At 40.1% G+C, this 21,813-nt stretch overlaps 1 protein-coding gene across 3 annotated transcripts; it reads left to right on the top strand.

Moving 5' to 3' along the window:
* Nucleotides 1-1,565: 1,565 nt before the first annotated feature.
* On the top strand, nucleotides 1,566-21,372 carry WBP11 (WW domain binding protein 11). Of its 3 annotated transcripts, none has more exons than XM_066264538.1 (12): nucleotides 1,566-1,766; nucleotides 3,316-3,450; nucleotides 3,971-4,002; nucleotides 5,179-5,272; nucleotides 11,081-11,277; nucleotides 13,517-13,650; nucleotides 14,105-14,304; nucleotides 14,844-15,035; nucleotides 17,273-17,374; nucleotides 17,775-18,059; nucleotides 19,651-19,833; nucleotides 20,824-21,372. In XM_066264538.1, the coding sequence occupies exons 2-12, from the start codon at nucleotides 3,387-3,389 to the stop codon at nucleotides 21,255-21,257; spliced, it is 1,917 nt and encodes a 638-aa protein (XP_066120635.1). In that variant the 5' UTR covers nucleotides 1,566-1,766; nucleotides 3,316-3,386; the 3' UTR covers nucleotides 21,258-21,372. The 3 variants fall into 3 exon arrangements, with proteins under 3 accessions (XP_066120635.1, XP_066120636.1, XP_066120637.1); XM_066264539.1 differs by having other exon boundaries at nucleotides 1,566-1,846; XM_066264540.1 differs by lacking the exon at nucleotides 1,566-1,766 and adding an exon at nucleotides 1,853-2,000.
* Nucleotides 21,373-21,813: the final 441 nt, after the last annotated feature.

Genomic DNA, 21,813 nt, shown 5'->3' with positions numbered 1-21,813 from the left:
AAAAATCAGTCTAAGAACCAAATCGAGAACTTCCTAAAACAAGGATTAGTTTAGGTAAAGGACCAATCTTAAACGGTTAAGTGCACACTTAAATATTCTGCTAAAAATTAATATGTATCTCCATCAGTATTATAGAATATTTATACTTAATTGTAGGAATTGGCCTATAATTAATATTTTCTAGAAGGGGTATTCAGATTAACATCAGTAATAAACAAGCATGTCCCTCAAGGGGAGAATTTTTAAATACTTAAAATTACCTTTAAGAGAAAAAGGGGAGGAGTCTTAGAGAAAGAGCGGATAGAAAGGAGAAAGAACAGATAGAAAGAAAAACCTTCGAAGACAAGAGCTAAAGGAATCAACTCGTATGTTCAGTGACATCATATAGGATTTGGGGCTGGTGAAAAGACCAGAAACCAATATAACCTCGCCTGTCATAATTTTTTTTTTTAATTTTTTTATTTTTTACAGAGACAGAGAGTGAGTCAGAGAGAGGGATAGACAAGGACAGACAGACAGGAACGGAGAGAGATGAGAAGCATCAATCATCAGTTTTTCATTGCGCGTTGCAACACCTTAGTTGTTCATTGATTGCTTTCTCATATGTGCCTTGACCGCGGGCCTTCAGCAGACCGAGTGACCCCTTGCTGGAGCCAGCGACCTTGGGTTCAAGCTGGTGGGATTTTGCTCAAACCAGGTGAGTCCACGCTCAAGCTGGCGACCTTGGGGTCTCGAACCTGGGTCCTCCGCATCCCAGTCCCACGCTCCATTCACTGCGCCACCGCCCGGTCAGGCCTGGCCTGTCATAATTTTAAAGCTGACGGCACACGTCATACGTCCTTTCCAAAAAAGTAATCCCATAGATCAGTGGTTCTCAGCCTGTGGGTCGCGACCCTGGCGGGTCGCCTAAAGCCATTGGAAAATACATAATGCATATCAGGTATTTACATTTCGAATCATAACTGTAGCAAAATTACAGTTATGAAGTAGCCACCAAAATTATTTTTTGGTTTGGGGTCACTGCAACATGAGGAACTGTATTGCGGGGTCACGGCATTAGAAAGGTTGAGAACCACTGCCATAGATGAACAATCCAGGACTCCAATACAGGCACTGACCTGCTCAGATCTACAAACGTTCAGTGTGTTCATAAACAGCTACTGCACTTTCAGACGGACAAGACGCTAGCAAAGCACACCACACAGTAGCAAATATTATTCGGGGATTTCTTTCAGACACTCCCAAAAAATTAATTTATACAAATCCAGCAGGCTTCATAAGCGCAAGATACCTACTAAACTAAACTCGCTGGACTAGCGCGGCGCAATAATTTAAGAACCCGGAATTAGGTAGAATGTATCCGGCCCAGAGGCGGAGCCGTCTTTTCACCAGCCAATCATATATTCGAGTTGCTTCTTTTCCTTATTTCGATTAGCCTATATAAGTGTCGGTCAACGTGGATTTTGTACTGCGTAATATTAGGGCGGGCTCTTGGCAGATAACCAACCAATCGGTACTGGATTGGAGCGGACTAGGCTCCGGTCCTGGAGGTCTCGGTTACTGTCTGTATTTCCCGGGCGGAGAAACGCTGAGATCTTGGGCCCGCAGGGATAGGAAGTGACGTAGGGACGGTGGAGGGGCGCGAGGTTTCTAGATGGCGGTTGCTGGCTAGCTCACCGGCCGCAGAGGTGAAGGCCCCTGCGCAGTAAAAGAGGCCCGGAATCGTCTCCTGCCAGCTTCTCGCAGACCTAGAGCCCAGCAGAAGTGTGAGTGTGCGCGACTGTTCCGATCGGATTCTTCTTCTTCCCGTTGGCCGCCTGGGGCCCGCGCGGTTGCCTCGGTGACGGTAGGCCCCTTAGCCCCGCTCTTCAGGCCGCGGTGGAGGTCTCCCGGGTCGCGGACTGCCGGGGGGTCCCCGAGCCTGGGGCGGCGCCGCGCGGTGAAGCGGCTGACTTCGCCCGGGTCGGTTGGCACCGCCTCCTATCTGTCCACCTTGATTGGTAGGTGCCTTGGGTTTGCTGTGTGCACCTCGAGTCAGGGTCAGCCGTCTCTGTGGTTTCGGCAGTTGCTGCCGCTGGTAGAAGTGGGCGCCGTCCCACTGGAGCTTCTTGGGCTGTTTAGTGTTCCCACATGGTTTTGTGTCCCTATTATCCTATCGCCTCTGCTTTGGGGGGGGGGGGGTAGTTTGTGCAGACTAAGTCTCCGGTGACCTCTGTAAAAATTTTTCTGTAATGCGTATTCTGGTTCAGTTTGGGAAAGGTGGATCAAACCAAGAGCCTAAGGGTTTTAATTGAGACAGGAAAGCGAAAAAGATATGGGCCACCAAAGATATGAGAGCTTGTATTTGTATTAACTGTGCTTGCTTCCTCCTCCCATTTCCCCCACTCCCAGTTTTTCTTTTACTTTCTTTTTTTATTGAATTTATTGGGTTGACACTGGTCAACACAATTATACGGGTCTCAGGTTCACAGTTCCACAACACATCATCTGTACACCGTACTGTGTGTTCACCACCCCAAGTCAGGTCTCCGCCCATCACCATTTATCCCCCTTATACACCACCCCCACCCCCAGCCAGATTTTCTGAAAAGGAAACCCTTCACAGGGTAAATTAGTTGTCATTGGAACAGCCTTGAAGTGTTTAATAGAAGTCATAGCAATTGAACACTTGCTGAAAGAGGCAGTGACTCAATGTCTTGATGAAATCTTTATAAAGAAGGAAAGATATCAATGTATGGACTACTAAAATTTTTACCTTGGCCTTGTAACTTCCCTAGTAAAGAGTTTATCTTTTCATTAGAGAAGCTCTACTCATCATTTCGTGCATCTAGGGTAACACTTGAAATGCTTCTTTTTCCAATCCCTCAGAGGCTTAAGGACCTTCAAGGGACTACATAATCTTTATAATTATCCTGTAACCCAATCATAGACATCTTCCCCTTGCTTTCTCCCATTTAGTGTAATCATTCTACTGCCTCCACATGGGTATAAAAGCGACTGCAAAGCTGTCATCTGAGCATTTTTTTTAAGATTTTATTTTATTGATTTTACAGAGAGGAGAGGGGGGAGTGAGAAGTATTGTTTCATAGCTGCTTCACTTTAGTTGTTCATTGCTTGCTTGTTGCTTGTCGTATGTGCCTTGATCCTGCAAGCCCAAGGTTTCGAACCAGCGACCTCAGCGTTCAAGGTCAATGCGCTATACACTATGTCACCACAGTCCAGGCTAGCCGAACATTTTTGAGATATTAACTGCCTGGTAGGGCATCATTTTGGCTCAAATAAGCTCTAATATACTCTTATCTAAATTTTCTACAGGTTTGGACATTCTTGCATTGATACTGGGTTGTTTTATTTTAATGAACAAGTGAACCATACAGATTGTCAACATGGGACGAAGATCTACATCATCCACCAAGAGTGGAAAATTTATGAACCCCACAGACCAAGCCCGTAAGTGTCCAATAATGTGGATGATGAAGAAGAGAAGTAGTAAAAATTACAAGCATTCGGGAATCTATTTTATGATGTCTTAATTATAAGATTGGCAGTGCTAGGAGTCAGTTATATGAAGTTACCCAGTGTTCTTATGGACAGATGATTAACATGCAGAAAAATTCACGCCTGTATTTCTAATTTGATTGACCTGCAAAGTAGAATTGGCTTAAAGGTTTCTTCTTGTAGTTGAAATTTTTAACAAATTAGTTTTGCAAGTTCTTGTTTAATATTAATGGCATATTTTTTTCCTTTGGCTTTCTAATTACTTCTTAAGAAAACAAAAAATTGTTGACGTTTCTAATTGATAACATTAGATGGGTGCTAGTGGCGTCTAGTAGGGAGAGGCCAGGGATGCTGCTGAATATTCTGCAGTGTACAAGATAGCCACCCACAATATGAGTTATTCATGCTGAGGAAAATGCTATAATAATGGCCACAATTTGAAAGGTTTATATTCTTTTTTTCTCTCTCTCAGGAAAAGAAGCCCGGAAGAGAGAATTAAAGAAGGTATGGCTTCAGATGCGTCACATTAGTTCTACATGTTGTTTGGCACATCTTATCATTTGGGATTAATATATTTCAAAATAACGACCAATTATTTGCCAGAAAATATACTTTATGCTTCTTACAATAGGCCATAAAATTTACTAATCCAAAACACCATACAGATGCTCCTTGATATAAGATGAGGTTCTTGTTAAGTCCCAGTAAATCCATCATAGGTTAAAAATATCTTAAGTCAGAATGCTTTTAATACATCTAACCGAACAAGCAGAATAGCTTAGCCTGCCTTCCCTGAAATATGCCCAGAACTCATATTAGCTTACAGTTGGCCAAAATCAACTCACTGCTGTCCCGCATCATGAGAGACTATCATCCTGCATTTGGCTAGCCGAGCAAAAGACCAAAATTTGAATTACAGTTTCTACTGAATGCGCATGACCTTAGCACCATGGTAAAGTCAAAAAGTCATTAAGTCAAACCATAGTTACATTGGGGACCATCTGTACTTGGAAATTGAACTAAATAACCTTCAGATAAGCTCTCAATGGGTGGTTGTAGCATTGTTTACTTGATTACCTTTCCCAGTGAGTTAAATACTTTTGGAAGTAACTTTTTTTCCTTATTAAAACATACTCCTTTGTTAAAAGCTACTGAATTAGTGAATGAAAATAAATGTGATACTAAATAGCTTTCTATGTTCATTTTTCTGGTTATGTGGCTGTAGAGATTGTGACAAAGATCTTTCCAGAATAAGGAAGGGTTTACTTTTCATTATCATACCTTAACATATTGAGAAAGCTTATATATTTACTTGTGTCCAATTGTGTGTTCTTTTAGCATTGCTTAGCATTAAATACTATGAAACTTTTCTCTGGTATATAATTTTAGAATTTAACTGAAACTTTTGTTTATTAAAAGAACTTAAAATGTGTTTAGTAACTGCTTTAAGTCTCACAAATACTTGCCTCAAAAAGCACATCTAATAAATAACATTTATTTACCTTTTTGTCTAAAGTTGAAACATTTTGAGAGTAAAAAGTTACATAGTTCTGTTTCTGGTGGTTGAAATAAGTCATCAGAAACCAGGAAGTCCAACCTCAGTTTAGATTCTTGAAGCAAATTGAAATAAAAACTCAGGAGTGTCCGACTTCTTGACATAAATACTGCTCTCTTTTTTAGAACAAAAAGCAGCGCATGATGGTACGAGCTGCGGTTTTGAAGATGAAGGATCCCAAACAGATTATCCGGGACATGGAGAAATTGGATGAAATGGGTAAGAATTTATTATAAGGCTGGATTTTATAGCAAGGATAATGGTCTGATACACAGAGGCAGGCAGGCAGGCAGATAATGAATGAGGCAGCACAGGCAAAAAAATTGTAATCATAAAGCATGGTGGAGTTTGGCACTTGAATTTAGTTTTAATATCAGAAAGACAAAATGGAATGGTGGGGAGTTACTGTGAACCAAAGATCTCATCCAGAATAAGAGAAACCATCAACTAGCTTGAGCAAATTGTTATGAGGTGATAAACACCCACTTTGGCCAGCTTATTTTTCAAGAGAGGACAGCAATCTGGCTTCTGAAATCACCTTAGAGTTTTTTGTGTGTCTTGTTTTTAATGTTGGCAACTATCACGTAAAGCTATTAGGCCATCGTGAGTCTGTCGGTTTCCCATTTTTTTCCAATGAGAAGATCCAAAGATACTTGACTACCTAGTAAGGATGTAGCAGAAATCATCAAATACTTAGTATTGAACACCATATTAGGACTCCCTCCCTTTTCTCACATTTTATAGAATTAATTGTATTCAGTCTCTTTATGAGCATCTTCAATATCACTGCTTTGTCATAACTGGAATTACACAAGGTACCAGCATGTTGTCTTTCCTTGCTTCTAAGGTAGATAGAGAATCGTATGTGATGCTGCCACTGGGAGTTTTATCCCAACTCACAAATACCTATTAACATTATAACTTGGGGGGGGGTTAATTTTTCTTTTTCTACTAGAAGTGTTTGAACGTGTAGAAACTAAATAGTCTAGTTCACTCCTATGTGCTTTCCAGCTATCGAGTTTGCCAATTCTGTCCACTGGCTCCTGCCACTTTTTTTTATTACATATTAAAGCAATTCTTTCAAGTTTTGTTTACAAATGTGTCCAAAAGGTTTCAGTGATTTCCCCAAAAACAGTAAGTGAAAAAGGTACAGTGGCTCTCCTCAGTGATGCATTGAATGGGTTCCGAAAACCCCAGTGGTATGGGGCTGCAGTCTTGTAAGCTTTGGAAAGTAGTGCAGCAGAGCTGTGCGCTAACCTGGGCAAGAGTGCTAGGTCAGGCTGCATGATGCCAGATCGTCCCCAGTTCAGCTGTAACTGATCCACTTGTTGCCTCTGGTCTAAATTCCAGTGAGGACAAATGCTGTCCTTAGAATATCAGGATATTACCCATGAAATGATCCTAAATTGATCTATGTGATTTGATCACACTAGGAATACTGTGGTATAAGACTGTACATTCTGGTTTTGAATAAATTGCAAAGGTAATAGTTAATGGGATTTAGGGAGGAGAATAATTAAGGAAAAAGAAGGGAATATTTTCAGTGCTCTAATTAAAATTTATAAACTCAGTACAAACTAGTGTAAGCAGAAAAGAGTATACATTGACTCCCATAATCAGGAAATCCCTGGAGGGCAGCTGGCCTTGAAAACCCAGATGTCATTATCAGAGTCGTCTGTCTGGTCCTGTGTCTAGGACTTCATTTGGCATGCTGCTGACGAAGTTGGGGCAGGAGGTAGGCTATGTATGTGGGGTGGAGTGGTGGCTGGGAGAGGAGGCCACAGACAGCTCTACGTAAATTTCACCCTGCTTGTAAGAGCTTCTCTCCCATATGTACGTTTAAAACCTCAGACATGATCTGGTCCCAGTTTGGATCATGTGCCATTTGATCTCTGAGTCAGGGTGAAGGAGGAGAGGTATGATTGACTTAAAATTAAGGCCCATGTTGAACACATGGGAAGAGATGGTTAGATGGTAGCTAGACAAAGAACACCAGTCCGTTATAAAAATAATAGTTATGAAATGAGCCAGACACCGCAGGATTTTTTATGATCCCATTTAATCATCAGATCTTTGTTGTGAGGTGGTTGATGTCCCCATTTTTCAGATGAAGAAGGTGAAAATAAGAGAGTTCAAATAAAGTGCCCAAGATCTCAAAATTAAATGACAGAGCTAGTGTAGTCTGAACCTTCTGTCTCTCTGGCCGAAGCTTAAATAGATCAAGTCATTGGCATACAGGAGTGCAAAGTGATTTTTATTACAGTGATGATGAAAATTAATTAGGTGACATTTAGAAAGGAAGGTGAAATTAATGGCCATCTTAAAAGGGTGGAATTCTCACAAGTCTCTATTGCAGTTCTTAAGGAATTGAAGAATATTATCTGGAGTCTTGTTCCCTTTAAAATTTTTAGCATGTAACTTTTTTTCTTTTTTTTTTTTAATCAGTAAATGCTTTTTATTTTATTTGGGGGGGAATTCTTTTTTTATTATTATTAGTTTTACTAGGGTGACATCAATAAATCAGGGTACATATGTTCAAAGAAAACATGTCCAGGTTATCTTGTCAATCAATTTTGTTGCATATCCATCACCTAAAGTCATTGTCCTCCCTCACCTTCTATTTAGTTTTCTTTGTGCCCCTCCCCCTCTCCCTCCCTCCCCCTAACCACCACACTCTTGTCAATGCCTCTTAGTCTCGTTTTTATGTCCCACCTACGTATGGAATAATGCAGTTCTTGGTTTTTTCTGAGTACTTATTTCACTCCGTATAATGTTATCAAGATCCCACCATTTTGTTGTAAATGATCCAATGTCATCATTTCTTATGACTTAGTAGTATTCCATAGTGTATTTGTGCCACATCTTCTTTATCCAGTCTTCTATTGAAGGGCTTTTTGGATGTTTCTATGTCTTGGCCACTGTGAACAATGCTGCAATAAACATGGGGCTGCATGTGCCTTTACGTATCAATGTTTCTGAGTTTTGGGGATATATACCAAGTAGAGGGATTGCTGGGTCATATGGTAGTTCTATTTTCATTTTTTGAGGAACCACCATACTTTCTTCCATAATGGTTGTACTACTTTACATTCCTACCAACAGTGAATGAGGGTTCCTTTTTCTCCACAGCCCCTCCAACACTTGCTATTACCTGTCTTGTTAATAATAGCTAATCTAACAGGTGTGAGGTGGTATCTCATTGCAGTTTTGATTTGTATTTCTCTAATAACTAATGAAGATGAGCATCTTTTCATATATCTGTTGGCCATTTGTATTTCTTCCTGGGAGAAGTGTCTGTTCATATCCTCTTCCCATTTTTTTATTGGATTGTTTGTTTGTTTGTTTGTTGTTGAGTTTTATGAGTTCTTTGTATATTTTGGATATTAGGCCCTTATCTGAGCTGTTGTTTGAAAATATCATTTCCCATTTAGTTGGCTGTCTGTTTATTTTGTTGTCAGTTTCTCTTGCTGAGCAAAAACTTCTTAGTCTGATGTAGTCCCATTCATTTATTTTTGCCTTCACTTCCCTTGCCTTTGGAGTCAAATTCATAAAATGCTCTTTAAAACCAAGGTCCATGAGTTTAGAACCTATGTCTTCTAATATGTACTTTATTGTTTTAGGTCTTATATTTAGGTCTTTGGTCCATTTTGAATTAATTTTAGTACAAGGGGACAAACTGTAGTCAAGTTTCATTCTTTTTGGTTTTTTTTTTTTCAATTTTCCGAAGTTGGAAACGGGGAGGCAGTTAGACTCCCTCATGCGCCCGACAGGGATCCACCCGGCATGCCCACCAGGGGGCGATGTTCTGCCCCTCTGGGGCGTTGCTCTGTTGCATCCAGAGCCATTCTTGCGTCTGAGGCAGAGGCCACAGAGCCATCCCCACCAGCGCCCAGGCCATCTTTGCTCCAATGGAGCCTCGGCTGCGGGAGGGGAAGAGAGAGACAGAGAGGAAGGAGAGGGGGAGGGGTGGAGAAGCAGATGGGCGCTTCTGCTGTGTGCCCTGGCCGGGAATCGAACCCAGGACTCCTGCACGCCAGGCCGACGCTCTACCGCTGAGCCAACCGGCCAGGGCCTCAAGTTTCATTTTTTTGCATGTAGCTTTCCAGTTTTCCCAGCACCATTTGTTGAAGAGGCTTTCTTTTCTCCATTGTGTGTTATTGGCCCCTTTATCAAAAATTATTTGACCATATATATGTGGTTTTATTTCTGGACTTTCTATTCTGTTCCATTGGTCTGAGTGTCTGTTTTTCTGACAATACCATGCTATTTTGATTGTCATGGAATATTCTTCCATCTCATTCTATCTTTTTCAATTTCCTTTAACAATGCTTTGTAGTTTTCATTATATAGGTCCTTTACAGTCTTTGTTATGTTTATTCCTAGGTATTTTATTTTTTATTGTTGCAATCCTGAAGGGGGTTATTTTTCTGAGTTCATTCTCAAATGTTTCATTGTTGGCATATAGAAAGGCTATGGACTTTTGTATGTTAATTTTGTATCCTGTGACCTTACTATATTGGCTTGTTTCTAGTAATCTTTTTGTAGATTCTTTGGAGTTTTCGATGTATAGGATCATGTCATCTGCAAAAAATGATAGCTTTACTTCTTCTTTTCCGATATGGATGCCTTTTATTTCTTTGTCTTGTCTGATTGCTCTGGCTAGAACCTCTAGCACCACATTAAATAAGAGTGGAGAGAGTGGACAACCCTGTCTTGTTCCTGATTTAAGGGGGAAAGCCTTCAGTTTAGTGCCATTTAATATGACATTAGCTGATGGTTTATCATATATGGCCTTTATCATATTGAGTTATTTTCCTTCTATACCCATTTTGTTGAGAGTCTTAAATATAAAATTGTGTTGTATTTTATCGAATGCCTTTTCTGCATCTATTGATAAGATCATGTGGTTTTTGTTCTTTGTTTTGTTGATATGGTCTATTACGTTAACCGTTTTACGTATGTTGAACCATCCTTGAGATTCTGGGATGAATCCCACTTGATCATGATGTATTATTTTTTAAATATGTTGTTATATTCAATTTGCTAGTATTTTGTTCAGTATTTTAGCATCTGTATTCATTAGAGATATTGGTCTGTAGTTTTCTTTTTTTGTGCTGTCCTTGCCCGGTTTCGGTATGAGGGTTATATTGGCCTCAAAAAATATGTTTGGAAGTATTGCTTCTTCAGTTTTTTGGAAGACTTTGAGTAGAATAGGAATCAAGTTTTCTTTGAATGTTTGATAGAATTCACTAGTATAACCGTCTGGACCTGGACCTTTATTTTTGGGGAGGTTTTTAATAGTTTTTTCTATTTCTTCCCTACTAATTGGTCTGTTTAGGCTTTCTGCTTCTTGACTCAGTCTAGGAAGGTTGTATTGTTCTAGGAATTTATCCATTTCTTCTAGGTTGTTGAATTTAGTGGCATAAAGTTTTTCATAGTATTCTACAATAATTCTTTGTATATCTATGATATCTGTGGTGATTTCTCCTCTTTCATTTTGGATTTTGTTTATATGAGTCCTTTCTCTTTTTTCCTTGGTAAGTCTTGCCAAGGGTTTGTCAATTTTTTGATCTTTTCAAAGAACCAGCTCCTTGTTCTATTAATTTTTTCTCTAGTTTTTCTGTTCTCTATTTTATTTATTTCTGCTCTGATTTTTATTATCCTTTCTTCGGCTGATTTTGGGTTGTCTTTGTTCTTCTTTTTCCAGTTCCTTAAGGTGTGAAGTTAAGTGGTTCACTTGGGCTCTCTCTTGTTTGTTCATAAAGGCCTGAAGTGATATGAACTTCCCTCTTATCACTGCTTTTACTGTATCCCATAGATTGTTATGATGTATTGTCATTTTCATTTGTCTGTAAATGTCTTTTGATCTCTACGCTTATTTCTTCTTTGACTCATTTTTTTAAAGTATGTTGTTTAGTTTCCACATTTTAGCATGTAACTTTTTTTATGAAATGATATAGTTTATTGATAACCTAAATGATGTGACCTGTTTGTGTTTAATTTCATAATCTATACTTTTTTTCTCAGAGTTCAACCCAGTGCAACAGCCACAGTTAAATGAGAAGGTGCTGAAAGACAAACGCAAAAAGTTGCGGGAAACCTTTGAACGTATTCTACGGCTGTATGAAAAAGAGAATCCAGATATTTACAAAGAACTGAGAAAGCTGGAAGTAGAATATGAGCAGAAGAGGGCTCAACTTAGCCAATATTTTGATGCTGTTAAGGTAATCAGGTTTCTTTTGAAAGAAAAACTGAAGGTTATATTTAGATTTGCCCTTAAAATTGTTAATGGGAGAATTAATTGTCAGAGCTCTTCCTCTTGGCAGTCTTTTTTTTTTTTTTAATTTTAATACACTTTTTTTAAAATTAATTTTAATGGGGTGACATTGATAAATCAGGGTACATATGTTCAGAGAAAACATCTCTAGGTTATTCTGACATTTGATTATGCTGCATTCCCATCACCCAAAGTCCAGTTGTCTTCCGTCACCTTCTAACTGATTTTCTTTGTGCCCCTCCCCTCCCCTAACCCCACCCCTCTCCCCCCCCACTCCATAACCCCACCCTCTTGTCCTTGTCTCTGAATCTCATTTTTATATCTCACCTATGTATGGAATAATATAGTTCTTAGTTTTTTCTGATTTACTTATTTCACTCAGTATAATGTTACCAAGGTCCATCCAGGTTGTTATAAATGATCCGATGTCCTCATTTCTTATGGCTGAGTAGTATTCCATAGTATATATGTACCAAAGCTTTTTAATCCACTCGTCCACTGTCGGACACTTGGACTGTTTCCAAATCTTCGCTATTGTGAACAATGCTGCCATAAACATGGGGGTGCATTTCTCCTTTTGGAACAGTGCTATGGTGTTCTTAGGGTATATTCCTAAAAGTGGGATGGCTGGGTCAAAAGGCAGTTTAATTTTTAATTTTTTGAGGAATCTCCATACTGTTTTCCACAGTGGCTGTACCAGTCTGCATTCCCACCAGCAGTGCAGGAGGGTTCCCTTTTCTCCACATCCTCACCAGCACTTATTCTGTGTTGTTCTGTTGATGAGCGCCATTCTGACTGGTGTGAAGTGATATCTCATTGTGGTTTTAATTTGCATTTCTCTAATGATTAGTGATGTTGAGCATTTTTTCATATGCCTATTGACCATGTGTATGTCCTCTTTGGAGAAGTGTCTATTCATTTCTTTCGCCCATTTTTTGATTGGATTGTTTGTCTTCCTGGTATTGAGTTTTACCCTCTTGGCAATCTTATCAAACTGAACATACATAAGAGAATTTAATCCATCACAGGAATAGCCAAAAACTGGAAATGGCTCAGGTATTTTTAAATCTCAAAAAAATACTGAACTTCTTTTGTAGTTATGATTCCATTTGTATAAAATGTTAGAGCATGGCCCTGGCAAGTTGGCTCAGCGATAGAGTATTGGCCTGGCATGTGAAAGTCCTGGGTTCGATTCCTGGCCAGGGCACAGGAAAAGCACCCATCTACTTCTCCACTGTTCCCGTTCTCTTTTCTATCTCTCTCTTCCCCTCCTGCACCCAAGGCTCCATTGGAGCAAAGTTGGCCTGGGCGCTGAGGATGGTTCCATGGCCTCCACCTCAGGTGCTAGAATGGCTCCTGTTGCAACAGAGCAATACCCCAGATGGGCAGAGCGTCACTCCCTGGTGGGCATGCCAGGTGGATCCTGGTCGGGCGCATGCGGGAGTCTGTCTCTCTGCCTCCGGGCTTCTCACTTCAGAAAAATACAAAAAGAAATTAAATAAATAAATAAATAAATAACAAAAAGTAAATGAAATGTTAAAACAGTCAAAATTTGCAGCAGCAGTTTCTTTGGGATACTGTTAGGGACTGACAGTGGAAATGAATGCAAAGTAGACGCATTTCAGAACTCATTGAATTTGTACGTCATTGTAAATTTTGCATCAGAATTGTTAAAAAAATTTAAAAAACCCTGAATGCTATAATCTTTATAAAGTAAGATGTATGGATCCCTTTTACAGAAGAGGAAACTGAGATAACCCTCTTGGTCATGCAGCTACTTACTGCATGGCAGAAATTCATCCAAGGTAGAGCCCAGTCTCTGTGCTGGAATGTGCTGAGTTAATTGATATGTGGTGTTTGTCATCCAGAATATTAAGTAGGGTGGCTCACGTATTAGGTGAACTTCTCTAAATAGTACCTATTTCAAACCAAAACCAAAAAGAATTAAAGAATTACTAGATATTAGAGGGGAGAAAAACAATGGGGTTTGGTTCTTTTAGAGGAGATAGATTTCTTTCAACTCATTGACAGACTGGAAATACTGATGAGGCTTGTTATTCTTAGGGGTTTGTTTTGTGATATTTATGTCAGTTGAAAAGCAAATGCAGGTTATGAAACGGCCGACAGTGAAGTTTTAGAGTTGAACTTGTGGATTCCTCTTACCTACTGTGGACTCTGTGTTTCAGAACGCTCAGCATGTGGAAGTGGAGAGTATTCCTCTGCCAGATATGCCGCATGCTCCTTCCAACATCTTGATCCAGGACATTCCGCTTCCTGGGGCCCAGCCACCCTCCATCCTTAAGAAAACCTCAGCCTATGGGTAAGTAGTAGCATCATCAAATAGCATGTATTAATAGCACCTTCTGCCTGACCAGGCGGTGGCACAGTCTATAGAGCATCAGACTGGGATGTGGAGGACCCAGGTTCAAGGCTCTGAGGCTGCCGGCTTGAGCACGGGGTCGCTGGCTCGAGCAAGGGGCTCTGCTGTAGCCCCCCAGTCAAGGCACATATGAGAAAGCAATCAATGAACAACTAAGGAGCTACAATGAAGGATTGATGTTTCTCATCTCTCTCCCTTCCTGTCTGTCCTCATCACAAAAAAAAAAAAAGCACCTGACTAAAGCCAAAATTAATGCAATGGGAGTTGAAAGATAATATGAACATAAGCAATGCCTCATTGGATTAAATATAAAATTTTTAAATCCCTTGAAAATTGTTTAGAAGAGGCAGTAAATACCTCTGTTAACGTAATTCCTGTAAAATTTTCTTTACAGACCTCCAACTCGGACAGTTTCTATTCTTCCTTTTCTTGGACATGGTGTTCCACGCTTGCCCCCTGGCAGAAAACCTCCAGGTCCGCCCCCTGGCCCACCTCCTCCTCAGGTCTTGCAAATGTATGGCCGTAAAGTGGGCTTTGCCCTGGACCTTCCCCCTCGTCGGCGGGATGAAGACATGTTATATAGTCCTGAACTTGGTAAGGAGTGACTGTCCTTTTGCTCTTACAACCTTTACACTGTCATTTCTTATTTTGGCCCTGTTTTATGTCTTGTTCACTACCCTCAGAACTTGGGAAATAAATGAGATACCATATATACACTAACAGGTGGATAAGTCATAGGCTCTCCCCAAGTAAAAGCATCATACATAACAGATGTTTATTGTATTTTAAATTGGGCTGTTGTTAGAAATATTACTTATCACCAATTCCCTAAGCCTTGGACACCTGTTTCCCTTGTAGCTTTATTGTCACAGACAACAGACTGTATTGTTTCGTACATAGTCACAGTGATTGTGTCTGCGTGTTTGCATGTAGCTAAGTGTAATTTTTTTAAAATTTGAATCTTTTAAACTTATCAAATGAAAATGTTGTCAGGCTCTCTGAATAACTGAGATCTACACAGCCACTTTAAAAACAATTACTGTGTTACATGATGGCATAATTGTGTTTCGGGGTACCGTGACATTGAGGAGCCAGTCATATTACTTGTTCCTTGCTCCCTCCTTTGTTTGTAGCTCAGCGGGGTCATGATGATGATCTCTCCAGCACCAGTGAAGATGGCGGCTATCCTGAGGACATGGATCAGGATAAGCATGATGACAGTACTGATGACAGCGACACTGACGGGTCAGATGGAAAAAGTGACGGGGATGAATTTGTGCACCGTGATGATAACGAAAGAAACAACAACGAAGAAAAAAAATCAGGTATGTGCAGATGAAAGTTCCACAGTATTGATCAATAAATAGGACACAAGCTGAAGATCCTGATTTATTAATGCAAAATAATTGCGAGCTCCTTGAAAGGAAGGATCATAGCTATATTCATCTCTATATCAGCAGTTTCAAAGTTCTTGACACATAGTGAGTACTAATGGATGTTAAAATTAAGTAGTGTCACTTTGCGGGGGGGAGATAATGGCTATTCAACAGCTTAAAGATGTTCTCTCATGGATAGGTGTGCGATAAAAAGAATAACCACATACCTATATTAAGAAAACCATGTTTTGCATTGTTGTTTTTTAATAAGTCTGTTTAAATGTCTACATTTGAAGCCCTTTAAATTATATGTGATCATGGTATATTACATGAACCACAACCATAATTGTGCAGGTATGCCTTTGAGTGAAGTCATGACTTAATGGAAACATATCCATAATGTGTGTTATGTGTTTGATTCTCATAAATTCAGACTGAGTTTCATGTACTTTTGAAAAGTAGTTATGACAGTCATCAGAAGAATTATAACCATTGTAATAGGTACTAAGCAATACAAAATATATCATGTGTCACACCCCAGTAGTCTTGGAGCTTCTTTTAGAATTATTTTTGTAGCCTATAACTCAGTATTTATGTATCAATAATACTAACAATATTAGTATTTATGATGACAAATTTTTTTTTAATAAGTATGATTGCACCCTGGCCGGTTGGCCAACAGTAGAATGTCGGCCTGGCGTGTGGAAGTTCCGGGTTCAATTCCTGGTCAGGGCATACTGGAGAAGTGACCATCCGCTTCACCACCCCTCCCCCTTCTCTCTTTATCTCTCTCTCTTCCCCTACTGATTCGAGCAAGGTAGCCCGGGGCACTGAGGATGGCTCCATGGCCTTGCCTCAGATGCTAAAATAGCTCAGTTGCTGAGCAACGGAACAGTGGCTCCAGATGGGCAAAGTATCGCCCTGTAGCGGGGGCTTGCCAGGTGGATCCTGGTCAGGGTGCATACAGGACTCTGCCTCATCACGTATGAGTAAAAGAAAAAAGAAAAGAAATACGATTGCAAATAAAAAAGCTAGTTTAAAAGGGTAGCTAAAGAGAGCTGGTAATGAAAAGTTACAGAGGACCCTTGTATAGGAGTTAGAACTAGAAAGTAGGAAACCATCAGAGCCCCAGCAACTCCCTTACTTCTGGGACTGTGTGGTCTTTGCCTCATCTTTGTGTGACAAGTTTTTTTTTAACATGTACTCACCAGTGCACACTTGCTGAAAATGACTATCCTATCTGCATTCATTCTGCCAAATTTATTGAGTTTCTACTATATGCAAGGCATTTTTGCAGACATTCAGTATGCAGAGTAAACAAAAGTAATGCCCTGTCCACATGAAAATTCTGTCCTTTTGCAAATGGTTACCAAATAAGAATGCCCTTAACATTGCATCATTTAGTATGATGTTGAAAAGCATCTAGCAAATAGCCTTTCAGTCAGGTAAGTTCCTTTCTAGTCCTAGTTTGCCCAGAGCTTTAAGCATCTGTTGGGGTGTTGTTATGGTTTTTCTTTAAGCTGTTTATTGTAATGAATTGCATTATGGCTTTTCTGATGTTAAACCATCTTGAGTTTTGGGACCAGTCTTAAGTGTTTACAGTGTTGTTGTTTTTCTCTCTTTTAAACACGGTCAGATTCAATTTACTTATATTTTATATTGGCCAGTATGTGAGTTTTTATATCAGTATTATGCTCGTAAAGGATAGTATTCCATCCTTTCCTTGTGCCAATCTACAGAAAATTTCTGTAACATAATGTTTGGCTGAATTTTCTTGTAAAATTATTTCAGCCAGGTGCCTTTAGTGAGTACATCTTTTGCTTTCATTTCATTTTTATTTATTCTGGTCTTATCGCTTGAACAATTTTAGTAACTTATATTCTTCTAAAAAATTATTTTTAGCTAGGTGTTCAGTTTTAATGGTATAAAGATGTTATTAGTATTCTTGAAGTATTTTTTTTAATTTACAGCTTTTAAATTACCATAGCATATAGTTACCACCAGTTGGCACTTTATTACTAACGTGAATATGACTACCTCTTAATGCACTTACCTTCTGCTATGTTTTTCAGGAAATCCACAGGCAGCAATCGTGTCCAGTAATTTATAGTATGTGTTATATAGTAAGCATTTACTGAATTTTGTTGATGCCAATTCACCCCTCCCCCCGTCCTCTGGCCCCTTAGGTCTGAGTGTACGATTTGCAGATATGCCTGGGAAATCAAGGAAGAAAAAGAAGAACATTAAGGAGCTGACTCCTCTTCAAGCCATGATGCTTCGAATGGCAGGTAAGGCAAGGAAACAGTGAATTTCCTTTCGGTATTTCCTCATGCCAGTTGCATTACACACGTTTTCCTATTTAGTGTCCCAGAAATCCGGAAATAAGTAATAAATTCTTGTTTTATAAAAGGCAAGATTTGAGGACATGAAGGTGCCCAAAGTCACACATGCTAAGTAAGTGACTGAACTGGCATTTGAGTCCAGGTCTGTCTGATTCTAAAGCCTGTTCCATTATGCTACACTATGGCGGAGTGGAATACTATTTTATTCTTCTACATTTCAAGTATTGTATTGAAGAAGACTGGTTGTTAATTTTAAGAAAGCATTTATTGAGCATGTCTCTTCAGGCATTACTCAAACCGTCTATAAAAACTTAACTCCATTTACCTGGTTTAAAATTTATTTCAGGTCAAGAAATCCCTGAAGAGGGTCGGGAAGTAGAGGAATTTTCAGAGGACGATGAGGAAGGTGATTCTGATGATTCGGAAGCAGAAGAACAATCACAAAAACAACATAAAGAGGAATCCCTCTCTGATGGCACGTCTTCGCAGCAACAAGCTGCCCCACAATCTGTTCCCCCTTCACAGATTCAAGCACCTCCCATGCCAGGACCACCTCCTCTTGGACCACCTCCTGCCCCACCTTTACGTCCACCTGGGCCACCTACAGGCCTTCCTCCTGGACCACCTCCAGGTAAGCATTTACATGTTATGAATAAACAGCTAAGGCTATACGTAGTTAGAGTGAAGTCATTCCAAAATAGATCAGTAACATTTATGTTTTCTTGTTTCTTCCCCGTGCAGTTCCCTAAGAAATCAAGGCTTCTTAAAGGACGAGTGCACTGGCTTATTCTTCTAGCATTGTTTACAGCTGACAGTGTATCTGACAACCATCTTTTTCTTCAAGCTCTTTTTTGTGTGTGTGATAGAGACGGAAGACAAAGAGAGGGACAGGCAGGCAGGAAGGAGAGAGATGAGAAGCATCAATTATTCATTGCAGCTCCTTAGTTGTTCATTGATTGCTTTCTCATATGTGCCTTGACGGGGGGCAGGGGCTACAGCAGAGCGAGTGACCCCTTGCTTACACCAGCAACTTTGGACTTCAGGCCAGCGACCTTTGGGCTCAAGCCAGTGACCTGGGGGTCGTGTCTGATCCCACACTCAAGCAAACAACCCCGCATTCAAGCCAGTAGTTTGGTGTTTCGAACCTAGGTCCTCTGCGTCCTAGCCTGGTGCTCTGTCCACTGTGCCATCGCCTGGTCAGGCTTCTAGCTTTCTTTTTCAGAATTCTTGAATTCTGATTCTAGCAGGCAGAAACTGGAGTCTGTAACTGAGTTTCTTTAGTACTACTATTTAATGACAATTAGACTATTCAAAATTAGTAGCCAGAGGGACTAGGACACAGTAAATACTATCTCCTGTCCTTTGGTTTGGGGATTATTGGATGTCAGCATAATCTTTTAGTTAGTGGCAAGTGATAGGTGTTAATCAGGTCTTCCCTTAAAAGTATAAAAAGTTGATTTACAATAAACAGAACTTCTTGGCTCTTCATGATTTTGTTCCTTCTTTACAGCCAATTAAGTTTTCTTCAATTGAGTTCATCCTTTTCCCATTGGTCCAAAGCAAAATGACCTATCTTATGTCATTCTGAGTGCTCCTTGTCTTTCTCATAATGAGTTTCAGGAAATCGTTGAAGCACTTTATTTCATTTTCATCTCATGTTGGAACCATTTAAGAATTCTTCCATCTTCGTTTGTTTCCAGCCCCACAGAGCTGCAATTGTATGTCCCTTCAGTCAGGGCTGGGAGATGAAGAGGAGAGCTGTAGGAAATGCAGGGCCATAGCTCTGGTGCTCAGATATTTGTTGGAATTCTGCTTCCACACATTTTTGTCAGTTTTTGAAGTTACCTAATTTTAGGTTAAAATGGTAAATTTGAGTTACCTTTATACACACACACACACACACCAGTGGGGTTTTTTTGTTTTAAGATTTTATTTATTCATTATAGAGAGGGGAGAGAGAGAGAGAAGGGGGAAGGAGCAGGAAGCATCAACTCCCATAATGTGCCTTGACCAGGCAAGCCCAGGGTTTTGAACCAGCAACCTCAGCGTTTCCAGGTTGACACTTTACCCACTGCGCTAGCACAGGTTAAGGCCACACCAGTGGTTTTTAACTTTTTCGCAGACCGACATGAAATTTCTGTCAGACCCGTGATTGATTTATAGCATAATTACTACTTTTTATATATTTGTTCGACATTAATTTATCATTTTTCTCTTTTTAGGAGCTCCTCCATTCCTGAGACCGCCTGGAATGCCAGGACTCCGAGGGCCTTTACCCCGACTTTTACCTCCAGGTCCACCACCAGGCAGGCCCCCTGGCCCTCCCCCAGGGCCACCTCCAGGCCTGCCTCCTGGCCCTCCTCCTCGGGGACCCCCGCCACGGCTACCTCCCCCTGCACCTCCAGGTAAAGCTTCAGATTTCCATAACAAACATTTGTCTGCTGTGCAGGGTGGGGGGAGATGTAAGTTTAGAGTGGTGAGTTCACGGAGTAGAGTTTATTTTTGTGGTATAATTTATTAATTATTGTATTATTTTCCATACAAACAACTGTAAACCTGCTTTTGCTCCACCCTGTATATTTGATTTGCTCTGGGATGTATTTTCACATTTCAATAATGTGAAATGGAGGGGTATCTTAAAACGGTGTTTTTAAATTACTATTAGCGTGGGTTGAACTTGAGTTCTTCCATAGAATATCTGCATTGATTCTGCCCATTATTCAAGAGACTTTTCCCAGCCAGAGACCACTTTGGATTAAATACTCTACTTGAGGAATTATTTTTAGGTCTTTACTTATCATTGTAGTGATTCCATACATCTGCATATGTACCAACTTAAAGTTTAAAATCACAAGGGAGATTTCTCTCAATCCAGTATCAATGTAGATATGCAAATTTCTTGCCTCATTATGTATGGCAAGTATAGTTCTGGTTTACTACACTAACTGTCCCAGTTTAACATTCTGAAAGTCTTTTATTAAACCCCCAGCTTGGAAATTTTTTTTCTCTCATAGTTGTATATGGAGTAGCTATGACTTTTTATAAACCATAGCATCTTAGATTTCATAAAACTTGGTATTTGATATTCAATCTTAAAAGTGGCATTTAAAGAAAATTAAACCTGCTGTTCTTCGTAAAATGATGATGGTATGTCTGAACCATTAGAGGGACCTGAATTCTTTTCCAGGAATGATGACATATTATGATTAGGTATAATAAACTACTCCTTACTACCAGAATACATTCAAGTTTCAAATGGCAAGCAGCATGATTTCAGATTATTTTATGTAAATTGTCTATTTTTTAAAAGTTGTCAGCCTGTGTTTTAACATCCTTAATCACAGTTACACTTTATTAGTTCCTGTGGTCATTGGGCTGTTTTCTCCTTCATTTAGGTATCCCTCCACCTCGTCCTGGCATGATGCGCCCACCTCTGGTGCCTCCACTTGGACCTGCCCCACCTGGGCTTTTCCCACCGGCTCCCTTGCCCAACCCAGGAGTTTTAAGTGCACCACCCAACTTGATTCAGCGACCCAAGGCGGATGACACGAGCGCAGCCACCATTGAGAAGAAAGCCACGGCAACCATCAGTGCCAAGCCACAGATCACTAATCCCAAGGCAGAGATTACTCGATTCGTGCCCACTGCACTGAGGGTCCGGCGGGAGAATAAAGGGGCGACTGCTGCTCCCCAAAGAAAGTCAGAGGATGATTCTGCTGTGCCTCTTGCCAAAGCAGCCCCCAAATCTGGTCCCTCTGTTCCCATCTCAGTACAGACTAAGGATGACGTGTATGAGGCTTTTATGAAAGAGATGGAAGGGCTGCTGTGACAGCGTCTGCTGCCTGAACACACTTCTGTTCGCATCAATGGTTCGTGGAGAAAGAGGCTCTTAGGAAACTTAGGCAAAAAGAGCTACTTTTTTGTCAGGGTATTTTCTAATTTCACTTGAAGGAACATCTTAAAGTTTAGCCTGGTTCAGAATTCACTGCATATGAGAGGATATTTCACTCAGAATAGGTTAGTTACTGAGGCAGTTCTGCTAACATCCCATACCCGGTCACACCACCGTTTTCATCCCATTTCTTCCTCTCACCAATTGTTTGGAAACTTGTGATCAGGGTTCTTTGTTACTTATTTGTTTTGATTCTCTTTTGTGCTCTGGGCACTGGGAAAAAAAAAACACGTTTATTTCACCCCATCTTGCCTATTGTGTTTATTTTTAATATTTTCTTGTAAATATTTTGTAATATTGTAGTGAAATGGATCACAACATCATTTCTTAATACAAAGTGAGATGTGTGGGAAGAAAATGTACAATTCTTTGGTTAAAATTACTTCCTACTGATTTAAACTTTGAGTGTTTCATGGAATAAATAAATGAATGT

Source organism: Saccopteryx bilineata, chromosome 1 (assembly GCF_036850765.1).
Source record: "Saccopteryx bilineata isolate mSacBil1 chromosome 1, mSacBil1_pri_phased_curated, whole genome shotgun sequence".
Classification (NCBI taxonomy): domain Eukaryota; kingdom Metazoa; phylum Chordata; class Mammalia; order Chiroptera; family Emballonuridae; genus Saccopteryx; species Saccopteryx bilineata.
Note: the sequence above shows the minus strand (reverse complement) of the source record. Positions and strands in the feature narration are given on the sequence as shown.

What these genes read in the sequence shown, in the direction of transcription:
- WBP11 (XM_066264538.1), top strand. Translation starts at nt 3,387, where the DNA reads ATGGGACGAAGATCTACATCATCCACCAAGAGTGGAAAATTTATGAAC. An exon ending in AATATTTTGATGCTGTTAAG is followed by an intron (nt 11,278 to 13,516) that starts GTAATCAGGTTT and finishes TCTGTGTTTCAG; the next exon opens with AACGCTCAGCATGTGGAAGT. An exon ending in GTTATATAGTCCTGAACTTG is followed by an intron (nt 14,305 to 14,843) that starts GTAAGGAGTGAC and finishes CTTTGTTTGTAG; the next exon opens with CTCAGCGGGGTCATGATGAT.